A 12,481-nucleotide genomic window follows, 5' to 3' on the forward strand; every position below is an offset into this window, starting at 1 on the left:
TGTGAGATTTGGGCCTTCATGTCTTCCAACCTTCTTGACATCATATCTGTCATAGGGTCAAAAGCTCACAATTTCGTGAAAACCGAAAAATTTTGGTCGAAGTTTGCACCTACACCAAATTGGGTTTTTTCTCTTTTTAACGCCCAATAGACAAGACAAATTTCATTCCATTCAAAGATTTATTCATATTTTTTTCAGATTTCACATTCAATTGCATCATCAAAAAAGACTGGCTTCCTATTGAGCACTTGCTAGCTGGAAATTATTATTTTACGAAAAAGAAATACAAGGAAGCTCAACGATTGTGTAACTCGAAAAATAAGCATTTGTACAAAACCAAATCTCTAATTGAATTAGAGGCGGATCTGCAAGCAACTAAAATATTACAAGGAATGAGAATTAAAAGAGCTTGTAAACCAAGTAAGTAACATCAATATTTCTAATTATGTTAGTAATTTGATGAAAATTTTTCCGTTATTTCAGTTTTTGCTTGAAATCTTAGTTTTAGTTTTAAATAGAGAATGGAAAGAACAGTCACTGAGACATATTAAAGAGTCTAAACATTTTTTCTTAGCAAAATGTTTGATTTTTTGAAAAAACAAAAATATACCTGATTTATTTTCAGCAATTTGACACCAAATGTAAAATAATACTCGAAATTATTCCATAATTGCAGCAAAAATATTGAAACCCTTTCACCCAAAGCAGAAGATAACACCTACACTATCTACCAATAAGTATTTCGACACGTGTGATTGAAAAGAAAAATGAACTTTAATCATAATCAATAGTTGGTAGAGCCTCCACGCGAGGCCTCCACGCGAGCCTCCACGCGAGGTATTTTCTTCCACTCGGCTTGAGGAAGACATGTAAGTTTCTTCACCGATTTTGGACGGGTGATCCAACCCTTAATTCGGTGATCCAACTCGTCCCAGAGGTTCTCGATAAAGTTCAGGTCTGGATTATGGGCAGGCCAGTCCATTCGATTAACCCCATTGGCACCATACCAAGCCTTGGTGACCCTCCCAACATGACAGCTGGCGTTGTTGTCCTGGAAATAACAAGGATCCACCCCGTAAAACTGCCACAACGAAGTAAGCACATTGTCATCCAAAATAGTGCAGTAGGCATCTTGCATGGGACTAATGCCGATGTTTTTCCTTACACGATATATACCGGTGGAGGGCGTGACGTACCTCAGGACCGCAGATATAGTCCTTTGCATAGGTGTCCAAATAGGTGGTAGATAGAGTATCAGTTCAAATTGAAACTGTCTGCAAATTAAAGTATTTTTTTAAAGTTGTTTATTCCAAAATTTTGTTTTTAAATCTGTTTTTTTTTTTTTTTTTTTGTTAATTCAAACATGTCCAGCTATGTTGATATTTTATGCTCAATAACAGAATTTTAACAACTTTAATGTGCTGTATACTGATGGTTCAAACATCATGGTTTAAGCACCATGTTGCTCGTGCAGTTGTGTGCAATGCAGAGTAGAAACTGCCTTCTATCTGTTCTGTATTTTCTTCAGAATGTAGTGCCATTCTAGTCGCTCCCCAATTTATTTCAAAATAGTAATTTAAACAGTGGGTAATTTTTTCTGATTCGAAGAGTTGCATCGATGCATTAAGTAATTCTGGCAGAAAAACCTCACTGTATTACCCCTTATATTATAAATTTATATTTTAAATTGAGCAACAATAATTATGATATAATATTCCATTGGATTCCAGGACATATGGGCATTACGGGAAATGAGGCAGCAGATTCCATAGCCAAAGCAACAAATAACCTCTCCAATAAGTCTCTCTGTTTCTGAGACATTCGAAATTGGATAACAGATTCTCTAACACAGCTCAGACAACTAAACTAGAATACTGAATGTAATAAATTGCGCGAAATTAAATCGGAAATCAAATCATTTAAAACATTAAACTACATTAGAAAATTACATGTTATCATCAATAGACAACGCATTGAACATACAAGTTTGACATACAATTATTTAATTTTAAAATGAATCGCCCCCACAATGCAGTTTTTGCAGAGAATATTTTACGGTAAAACATTTTCTAATCCAGTGTTAGAAGTTGAAAATTAAAAGACGACAGTATTTCAACTGTGATTTCCCGATTTTAGCAATTTTACTTGGAGACACACTTCATCCTAACTTAATTCTTTGCCTCCTAGACAACGGATTTTATAATTCGATTTAGTTAAAATTTTAATAAATAGTAAAGTTTTTACCTAGTTATATTGGTTTTAGTTAAATTACTTTAGTTTTAATTTGGTTGTTTTGATTTTGACCAAGTTTCTTTAAATCCAACCTTGTTTTTGGAATTTAAAATAATTATATAAATTCGGACAGATACCTTAAATTTTAAACAAGCTCTATGAACTTTCAATCTAGTTTCAGTCGCGGTAAAACCAAATCATGGCTCCTGCTCCAAAAACTTTCATCACTCTCTTTTAATTCAATTTTTTTTCGCCTGGCGATTTCTCGATTTATATTAAACCTTAAGTTGAAAATTGGCAATCGGCTTGAAAGAAGTTTATTGCTTTAATTTATAAATATTCGCAAAAATTTTATCATTTTTTCCAAAATAAACAATTTCTTATAAAACTTAAGAAAATTAACTTTTTTCTAATTTAAAAAAATGCTTTTTATTTTAAAATTAATGTTTCTATTCATAAACATGTTTTTCATGACTTTGACGTGCAAGACGTCATAATATAATCATTACAGTGTTAGTTAGTTCTAAAGAAAATATAAATTATAAACGTTTTTGCAATGTTCCGAAAAAGTGATTGCATTTAAATAATGTTTGTTCTTTTGTGTCTCACGGAAAGTATCATGCTATGAAAAAGCTGTTATCTCTGTGATGTGTGTTGATTTATAATCTTTTGATTGTGTTTCTGTTAATACAGTGTTTTAATTTATTTAAACTGATTAATTTTCTTCATCCACAGATACAAGCATTATTAATATTTTTACTTCTGAAGTGGAATATCTAAATTATGTATTTATAACTGACTTTGCGATTGAAGTATACGAGGGGAGTGTGGAAGATCTAGGGGAACACAATTTGAAGAAATACGACATAAAACAACATGAAAAAGGTTACATCGCAGTCCTGTTCCTGAAACAGGATTTTGTATTTTATATTCAGCTTTCTTCACAGAAAGTACCTTTCTTTTGCGTCAATGATGTCGGACCTCCAAGCACGACAACCACATCTTCCTGGGATTTTATTACAAGTACTTCGTTAAGGTAAGTACAGAAAATGGTCGGATGTAACTTTCTTTATAAACTTCCTGATTCTCTCGACTGGTTACAAAATCTGCTTAGTTGATTAAAATATATGCAATTCCGGTTGCAATTTAAAAAAACAAATTCTCAGCTAAAATGTTAAAATACATCATGACTTGATTCTCTGCAATGTTGTAATGGTCCCGACTTCTCCTATAAAGTACAAGAAGCCGTGATGGGCTGAGGGGATAGAGCGTTCGACTTCCAATGAGGTGAACTGGATTCGAATCCTAACGATGGCTGATTGATACGAATTCCACATCCGGCTTGCACCGACCACAGTGCTCACGAAATATATCCTTAGTGGTAGACGGATCATGGGTTAGAGTCCCCTTGCCATCAGACTAATTGTGGGTGGTTTTTGTGACTTTCCTCTCCATGTAACGCAAATGAGGGTTAGTTTCATCAAAAAATCCACCACGACGGCAAATTTCTCCCACTACTTGATTCAGAAGTTCCCTTGTCTTCTGCTCTGGGTTCAAAATGACAAGGCTACGGAGTTGAACATTAGTAGTCGTAAGCCCAAAAAATTGAGTCGGCTGTTCAATGACGGTTATAAAATAAAATACATATTAAGACCAAAGAATATAAAAACCATTTAATGATTTTGCATCTCAGTATGTGATAGTCCAATGATTAGATCAAAAGTTATTAAGATGTCACGTTTATTGTTTTTCGCGCTGTACATCCCTTGATTAATGTATCCATAGAAACAATTTATTAAAAACTGGATATATAAGTCAAATATGTATAGCCAGTTTAGAATATTTTTTCCCTTAACCCTCTAGCTGCGCATCCCGCTATTTCCACGGACAACTCAAATGTAGTAAAATTTTCGCATCCCACTATTACCACGGACAACTCAAATGCAGTAAAATTTGCGCATCCCGCTATTTCCACGGACAACTCAAATGTAGTAAAATCTGCGCATCCCGCGATTTCCACGGACAACTCAAATGTAGTAAAATTTGCGCATCCCGCGATTTCCACGGGCATGTGTTTTTCTCCCTTTATTAAGGAACGCATCCCGCTTTTTGACCGTTTAACCAGTGAAATAGATTATATATAGTATCAGGCGTCTAATTTAGGTTTTGACCAACAGATGCCGTTAGTCATCCATTAAATTGTCATCCAATTGAATTTACTTGGTATTTATTGCTCTACTTCACTATGTTTGCCTCTTTTTTTTCTAATCAGAAATGGCTGTTAGAACACGTTCCTGATAATTTATCAGATTCTGAAAGTGATTTTATTTTTGACAGTGATATAGAGTTTTCGGATAGTGATATAGAGTTAGTGATATCGGTTTTTCTAGCAGCTTAGTTCCTCTTGGAAAAAAATTCTATAAAGGATTATTAGATATGACCTATAAAAGATTTTTTTCTGGAAAGAAAAAATGCATGTTTCATTTCTCCAATATACATATATATAGATTAAAAATATGCAAACAAAATATCGATACAATTTTTGAAGCAATTTTGGAGTTTTCAGAGATAGAGTAGTCAGAGAGTTAAGGTCTGCATTTAATCAATTGGCAATCGCAAATAACCAATTGGATGTAGCATAATATTTGATAACTTTACAATAATTTTGAATAGTTGTGTGTATGTTGAATATGTACAGTAACATTTTTTCTTTCATATAAATTACAGGGATGGTACATCAGATTCTGCTAGCATCACAGAAGTCAAAGGTAATTTATTAAAAACTTCTTAAATCATAGATACATAGATTTGTTTAGTGGCAGAAAAATCTGGAAAAATTCTAAAACGTTGTAAAAAAGTCATTTAAAGTACATTATATACAGGAAATAATTTATCTAGAGTCTCATACAAAATTACAGATTCATAATTATATATTATATTCCTAGCAGGATATGATTTACTGCTATTTATATATAATATTTAAAGGGGGGAGCAAAATTTGAGAGATATCGTAGTATTGGAAAGGGGGGGAATACGATGAAGAAGACGACTGTGGCAATTGTGAGAAAACAGGTCACTCGATTACTTCATCCACTTATGAAAGGTGATGAAATAAAAGCTATCCACTTATAATATAAATTGAAAACAAAGTGTTATCAATGTGATTTGTAATTATTATGGATACTATGCAGTTTACTTAAAATGTCTTTATTCGAATTACAAGATCCGGATTTTTTTTAAAATATACACTTTTGAAAATCTTAGCCACTTTTCCACTTTTTTATTCTTTACTACTTTTTTTCCCACTCCGTCCTTATAGTCTGTCTGTAAAAAGAACTCCCTCAACAGGTGTGGTGACTATGTTTAAGTGGTTTAAATAAGTGGGGTTTGTAGCTATCGACCATGTCAACCGTCATCTATGAAAAGGTACCCCTACATAGAGTCGAGTTAACATGCCTTATATACTAGTGAATTGTAGTTGTAATTTTTGTAGTGGTAGATTCGCTACAGTACTCCCCCACCAGAATTATATCTCTGATAGAATTCGATGAATGGATACCTCTAGTTGAATCATTGCTGTTTTTTGTGCGAAGCCGGGAGAGCTGTATTAAGATCACCGTACTTTTTGAGTGCTGAATGTGAGAGGTGTATTAACTTCACGGTCGTAGTTGCTCCTGTGTTGCCTTTAGCAGTCGAGTGTATGCAGGCCGATGTTATGCGCTCGAGACTGAGTTGCAACAGCGCGAGGAGGTGGATAATGTTGCAGTCACAAGTAGCAAGTCAACTGTTCAATGTGGAACATCCATCGAAGTAGGCGTTACTGTCAAGATAGCCTTGTTCATATCGAAGTGGGCGTTACTGCCAAGGTAGGCGTGTTCACATCACGTCCGAAGGTCACCAATGTGGGGAGAGTTATCGACTATGTCAACCGTCATCTATGAAAAGGTACCCCTACATAGAGTCGAGTTAACTTGTCTTATATACTAGTGAATTGTAGTTGTAATTTTTGTAGTGGTAGATTCGCTACAAATACTTCAACTAGGAGTGTTGGGTTTATATTTAATACAATGGTAGGCAAGAGAAAAGGAATCAGGGAGAAAAAAGTTCCCCTCTTTGAAATAAGCTATTTCTTGCATTCATAGCAGTTCATGGCGTGAGGAGTTCTTTCTATAGACAAACTGTACTTTTTTTCCATATTTGCTTTATCCATCTGAAAGAATTTCTTCATTTTTTTATTAATATATGTTTAGATACGAATTCTGACTGCATCATCAAGATGGAATGGATTCCTTATTGCCCAGTAACGGATGAAGTTGGTCTATGCTCCGCCGACAACTTAACGAACGCTGAAAATATCTGCCAACAGAATGGTATGGACTTCTACCATCCCAAATCCGTTGAAGAGTTCCGAGAGGATTTGTCTGCGCTTCAGTTTCATGCTTTCATTGAAAAGTAAGCAACCCCATGTACAGTGCGCAAAGAAATAAACGGATAACTCTGAATAACTGTTGATTTAATAATCTGTTCTTCAAGTTCTGGAACTGGTTTGAAAGGGTGACCTCAAATATGCTAATTAATTGATGCAGACGATATTTTAAATTAAGAAATCAACAACAAAAACGTACTTTCTCTGAATAAGCATATCTGTTGTTCAACGGATTCGGATTTCTGACTCCCAAAATTAAGGAGATTGCCGTAATCTGTGTAATATAGTTTGATCAGAAGAGCACTCCACAATCTCGATGTTACATTTATTTTTTGCGTATTTCGTCATATATCAAAAACTTTTTAAGGGAATTTATAACGTTTTTGCATACAGTTGCAGTGGTCGATTACCAAAAGATANACCCGCGGTCCCTACGCAGACTGACCCAAGTGGTCACCCACCCGCACACTGACCGTAGCCAGTGATGCTTGACTTCGGTGATCTGCTGGGAACCGTGTCTTGACGTTTATCAAAAGTAAGAAAAAAAACTTGAATTGTGTTTTTATACAATTCTTGTGAGGTACACATGGAAAAAATATTTGAGCAAAATTGGTCGAATAGTTCCAGAGAAGTCAAATTTTAAGTAAGCTGTATGAGTATATAAGTACGAGTAAGTTGTATGTGTATTTTTCAAATTTGATTTCTCAGGAAATATTTGACCTATTAAACCGATCACTTCATAGAAAGTACGATTATAACTTAAACTATCGTTCACTCTAATTAATTAGCATATTTGAGATTCAAGCCATTAAGATTGAGTTCTAAAGTGTGAAGATCCGATCATTAGATCAAAAACTATTCCTGGTGGTACATTCATTTTTTCCCACACTGTTTTCCCACACAAAATTTTACTTGTTTTCAGCTTACTATACCTTACTATTTAAGTTAATCAAGAGAATGTGTTTGTTTCTTAACTTTCAAATATGAGTGGAGTTTAAAAAGTTGCAAAAATTCAAGAAATTATGTAATCTAACAAGTTAAAATATACTCTTCTTAAAACCAAATTACACGAATCCCGTTGAGTGGTTAGTTACGAATTTAAACTCATTTAATTTTGATTTACTAGATTAGTTAATTCTAGTTATGAGAACTAAAGGCCTGTTTATACGGTCTAAGTTCTTAAATCCGAGAACTTGTCGGAATTTTGCTCTATAAGAAATTAGATAATTCGTCGATACTATCCAAGTTCTTGAATATCCCTTATTGGTGGGATGAATAACCTGCGCATGCGCATTGTTCGGACTGAACATTATACTTACATGAATTCAAAATTGCAAAATAAATTCGAATAAAATAATAATAACACAAATAGACCCCAATATTTTCATTTATTTGGATTAAAATATACGAAAACGGACAACAAAGTGACATAATCATATGCCTTCTTGCGGACGTCACAAAACTTTAGAAGCTGATTGGTTAAAGGAGGAAACACGTCCGATTTAAAATAGAACATGCTCTACTATCATCCAAGTGCTTAGACCAAGAAATTTAATGATTTGTTGACACTATCCATGTTCTTGAATGTCCCTGATCATCCAAGCGCTTGGACCAAGAACTTGGATGATCATTTACATGATCCAAGTTCCAATCAAAACAATCTTCCACCAATCTTGGTTCAAGAACTTGGATCGTATAAACAGACCTTAACTATATTTTCTTAATTTGCAGGAGAAACTACTAGGGTCCATTACTGGACTCGAATAGAATATCCTTTTTTTATTATACGAATTTCTTCAAGTGAAATATATCAATGGGTGACGGATAAAATGAAAGATACCGATAGGTCGAAATATAATTTGGAGAAAGACGACAATGGCTACATCACTGTAATATTGGAGAAGAAGAATTACATTTTTGTTCCTCAGAGTCCGTGGAGAGATGTGCCTTTCTTCTGTGTAAAAGATGCAAGATCTTCTTTGACCACATCGAAACCAAAGTGAGATTTATTCGACAAAATTGAAAGATTCAAACTCACTTAACATTTATTGTCTTGTTATTCAAAAAATATTTTTAAAAAGTTCCAAAGGCATTTCTTCATTTTAAGGAAACCCAGAATACCTCATTTAAATTTGTTTGCCTTGGGAAATGTTCTTCAAAATATTATTTTGTTATTCAAAAAAAGGATTTTAGGAGAAGCTAGGAACGAATTTTTAATTTTATTAAAGGGATAAAAATTTTGGTTCTTAACAATAAAAACTCGTACTCAAAAATATAGCTTTATCATTCTGAATAGTTTTAAAGAAGTGTCCAATAAACTTTTTACAGGAGAAATTTATAAATCAAATTTATAATTAAAATGAAAATTTGTAAGAAGGGAGGGTATTCAGTTTCATGAGAATTATAATTTACAATAACAAAACGTATTCTAAAAGATCAGTTGGCTATTCCAAATCGTTTTTCAAAATTTCAAAAACGCGATCTTCCTATAAAAACTCCAGAATACATTTTAATACCTTTAAAAGTATCTAAGCAATTGTAAAAGTTTATAATAATTTGCAATTAAAAAACGTGCTCTAAAATGTCATTTTGTGAATTCCGAAATGCTTTTTTTTTTAATTACAACAACACAACGTGCTCTATTTTGTTATTCAGAATCGCTTTTTAAGATTTCAAAAGTTTGATCTTTTTGTAAGAAACCCAGAATACATATATAAACCCTCTTAGAAATATGGACAGTTTTATGAGTTTTTGTAGTTTATAATTTAAAAACACGTGATCTAAAACATCAGTTTATATTTCAGGAAAAAAATTTAGCATTTAAAATATCTTTCTTTAGGAAGTCGTTGATGCAAATTAAATGTTTGTTTGTTTTTGTTTTCTTTTTTAAAAAAAACAATACATGTGCTCTTTTGAGTTTCTCGATACTTACAACAAAGCATGTTCTAAAATGTCATTTTGCGATTCAGGAACGTTTTTTCGTTATAATTTTAAAAGGTTTATATCTTTCTTAAGGAATCCCGAAACACGTTCCGTAGGTATTTTCTTTTTTTTCTATGCGTGCAACCTTATGAACTTTTTGTAATGTAAAAAAACAAAACGTACTCTTAATTATAGCTTAACGTTTTGTTATTTAGAGTAACCAAGCGTGCACAAAGACTCTGATTTGGAAAAAAAATTATATTTAGGGTCTAAGTTTGACACCATAAACGTAATTGTTTCTTTTAGATTTCAGAAAATTTATTTTAAATCAATATGGTGAAAAATTGCTCAAACAAACTGCACAAGATACGATTATTGAAGATTAACAAAATCAAACCTACACAAAAGCTAAAAAGGGTCTCTTTCATTGTTGTTGTTGGCGTACGCCATTAAGGCAAGAAGTGTGATTGTTCTTGTTTTCCAGTGGCGCAATCTATTCTATCAAGAATTCGACTTCTGCCGAACCCATACGTCGCACTCGCTTGCAGGGTGCACCCATTCATACATCCATTCATTCATCCACAGATCGTAATTTTGATCTGAGCCAGAGAGTAATCAATCTGCAATTCTGTACCCCCAGAGGTTTAATTTGTTATGGGAACATGGAGGACTTTGTGATCCGACAAATTTAATTTGCACCAGTCACTATTCACTACACTTTTGACCGGCTGGATTCGAACTTCAGTTTTCCTAAACGTGAGTCTAGCTCCCTGCCAACCAGGCTATCCTGGCCAGAGTGTCTCTTTTACTAAAATGAAGCCATTATTATATTTTTGTGCAATATAAACAAAAAAAACAAATAACATAAAAATTAAAAAAATAGATAACAAAAACATAAAAAACAGATTGCAAGCAATAGAGTGTAAAAAATAATTTTTATGGATTAAATTTATTGTATTTCTCCTCATTGAAGTTGATGGCTTCGTTTATCTAATAGTGTCAGATTTCGGTATCATTAAAGTGGAAAGACTTCAAGATAATTTGTCTTTCGTGGAAGAAACAGTAATTAGTTTCTTATGGGTAAAAATTTAGTGAGAGTACCATTTTTAATGCTAAAACCAGTAACAACAATGCTCGCAAAACTCAAGTATTGTTTCAAAAGCCTTAAGTGGAAAGTCTGAAACCACCCTTCATACAGTCCGGACTTGGCACACAGTGATTATTTCCTGTTTATAGAAGTGAAATAAAATTTTTATGAAACAATGTTCTCTTCAGACACAACGGATGAAAAAAAGGCTCATGCAGCGACCTGGTTTCTACTTGCAAGGGGTTTTCTACTTATTATACTTACAGTACTTAAAAGATTTTATTTTATTAACTTATTATTATTAAGTTTTTAAAATTGTAGTACTTACCTGGAATTTGCATACGTGGTTTCTTTTTACAATCGGTTTTCTAGTTATTGTACTTAAAATACTTTATTTTATTAACTTATTATTACTAAGTTATAGTAATTGTAGTACTTAAAAAGGATTTACAAACGCAGTTACTACTTACAAGGGGTTTTCTACTTATTATGCTTACAGTACTTAAAAGACTTTATTTTATTAACTTATTATTACTAAGGTATTGTAATTGTAGTACTTGCCTGGGATTTACTTACGTGGCTTCTACTTACACAGTACATCAGTAAAATTCTTAAAGAAACAAGCCAAGCTTAAATTAAAGATCATGTTTAAGAACGCAAGATGGGATAAAAATCTCAGGATGCATTCATGGGTCGAATGCCTCAACCATTCGACCACCAATGGTCTTTTTCTACTAGGCATTTTTAATGTTCTTTCTTTCTTCATTCTTTTTTTCATTCATGAGTCGAATGCCTTAATCATTCGGCCACCATTGGTCTTTTTCTATTTGTCTGTTGTTTCATCTCTTTCTATTTGTCATTTTCAATGTTATAAGCTGATACTTGAAGAGTCATACATTGACCAGGGGCAAATTTTTATCTCACCTAATGTGTTCGGCTTTGCTGTTATATTAAGGCTTGGCTTCGTTTATAGGAATTTTTTAGCTGTGTACTTACTTTGTCAGATGGGTTGAACACGATCATCTTGCGTTTCGTTCAATGGTTTAGTTTTAGCAATTGTGTAGAAATGTGATTGACAACTATGCCTCTTAAATCAATTTTGTGTACAGCTAGTCAATAGTTTTGCATTTCTCTTACAAAATTTTTTATGCATCCGCGTAAATTTAGTCAATTTAAATTATTAAACCTTTAACAAAACTGGCACTGCTTTCAATGATAGTTGAAAACTCAAAAGTTTTAATTGTAAACTTAACGTATGGTTCTATCTAAACTTAACTTTACCTTAGATCATACGTTTCATGTATTGATTATTTTTGTGACATTACTAACTTTTTCATTCATATCTTTTTAGAGATGAGACCCACGAGACCATGCCAGATACTACTTTCACGACAGACTCCGGTATTTTAATTGATCCTCCTTCTACCATAAGTTTTATCTTATAGATTACATAATGATATATATATAAATATATACCGTAGAGCCATTATATTATGACCACCCTGCTAATAACATGTAGGACCACTTTAGCCCTCAAAACTGCTAGCACCCGCAGTGGCGTTGATTCCACAAGGTGCTGATAGGTAGTCTGAGGTATCTGGTACCAAGCGCTCACCAACTGGTCCTGCAATTCCCTCACATTGCGAGGGGGTAGCGTGACAGCACGAATTTGGTTTTCCAAGCAGGATCACAAATGCTCTATTGGATTAAGGTCAGGTGAATTTGGGGGCAAAGACATGACTTGAAAGTCACTGGAATGTTCCTCGAACCAATCCATGACGATTCGACCCTTATGACATGGTGCATTATCCTGT

At 33.5% G+C, this 12,481-nt stretch overlaps 1 protein-coding gene across 1 annotated transcript in view; it reads left to right on the forward strand.

Moving 5' to 3' along the window:
* Positions 1 to 4,960: 4,960 nt before the first annotated feature.
* The window catches only part of LOC122270842 (uncharacterized), a 12,932-nt gene continuing 5,411 nt past the window's right edge, over positions 4,961 to 12,481 (forward strand). Inside the window, exons 1-4 of the mRNA XM_071186138.1 lie at positions 4,961 to 5,000; positions 6,483 to 6,684; positions 8,390 to 8,657; positions 12,019 to 12,068. Of these exons, the coding sequence (XP_071042239.1) occupies positions 6,600 to 6,684; positions 8,390 to 8,657; positions 12,019 to 12,068 (403 nt within the window). The 5' untranslated portion in view covers positions 4,961 to 5,000; positions 6,483 to 6,599. The remainder of the gene's footprint in view (positions 5,001 to 6,482; positions 6,685 to 8,389; positions 8,658 to 12,018; positions 12,069 to 12,481) is intronic.

This window comes from Parasteatoda tepidariorum, chromosome 10, assembly GCF_043381705.1.
Source record: "Parasteatoda tepidariorum isolate YZ-2023 chromosome 10, CAS_Ptep_4.0, whole genome shotgun sequence".
Lineage (NCBI taxonomy): Eukaryota > Metazoa > Arthropoda > Arachnida > Araneae > Theridiidae > Parasteatoda > Parasteatoda tepidariorum.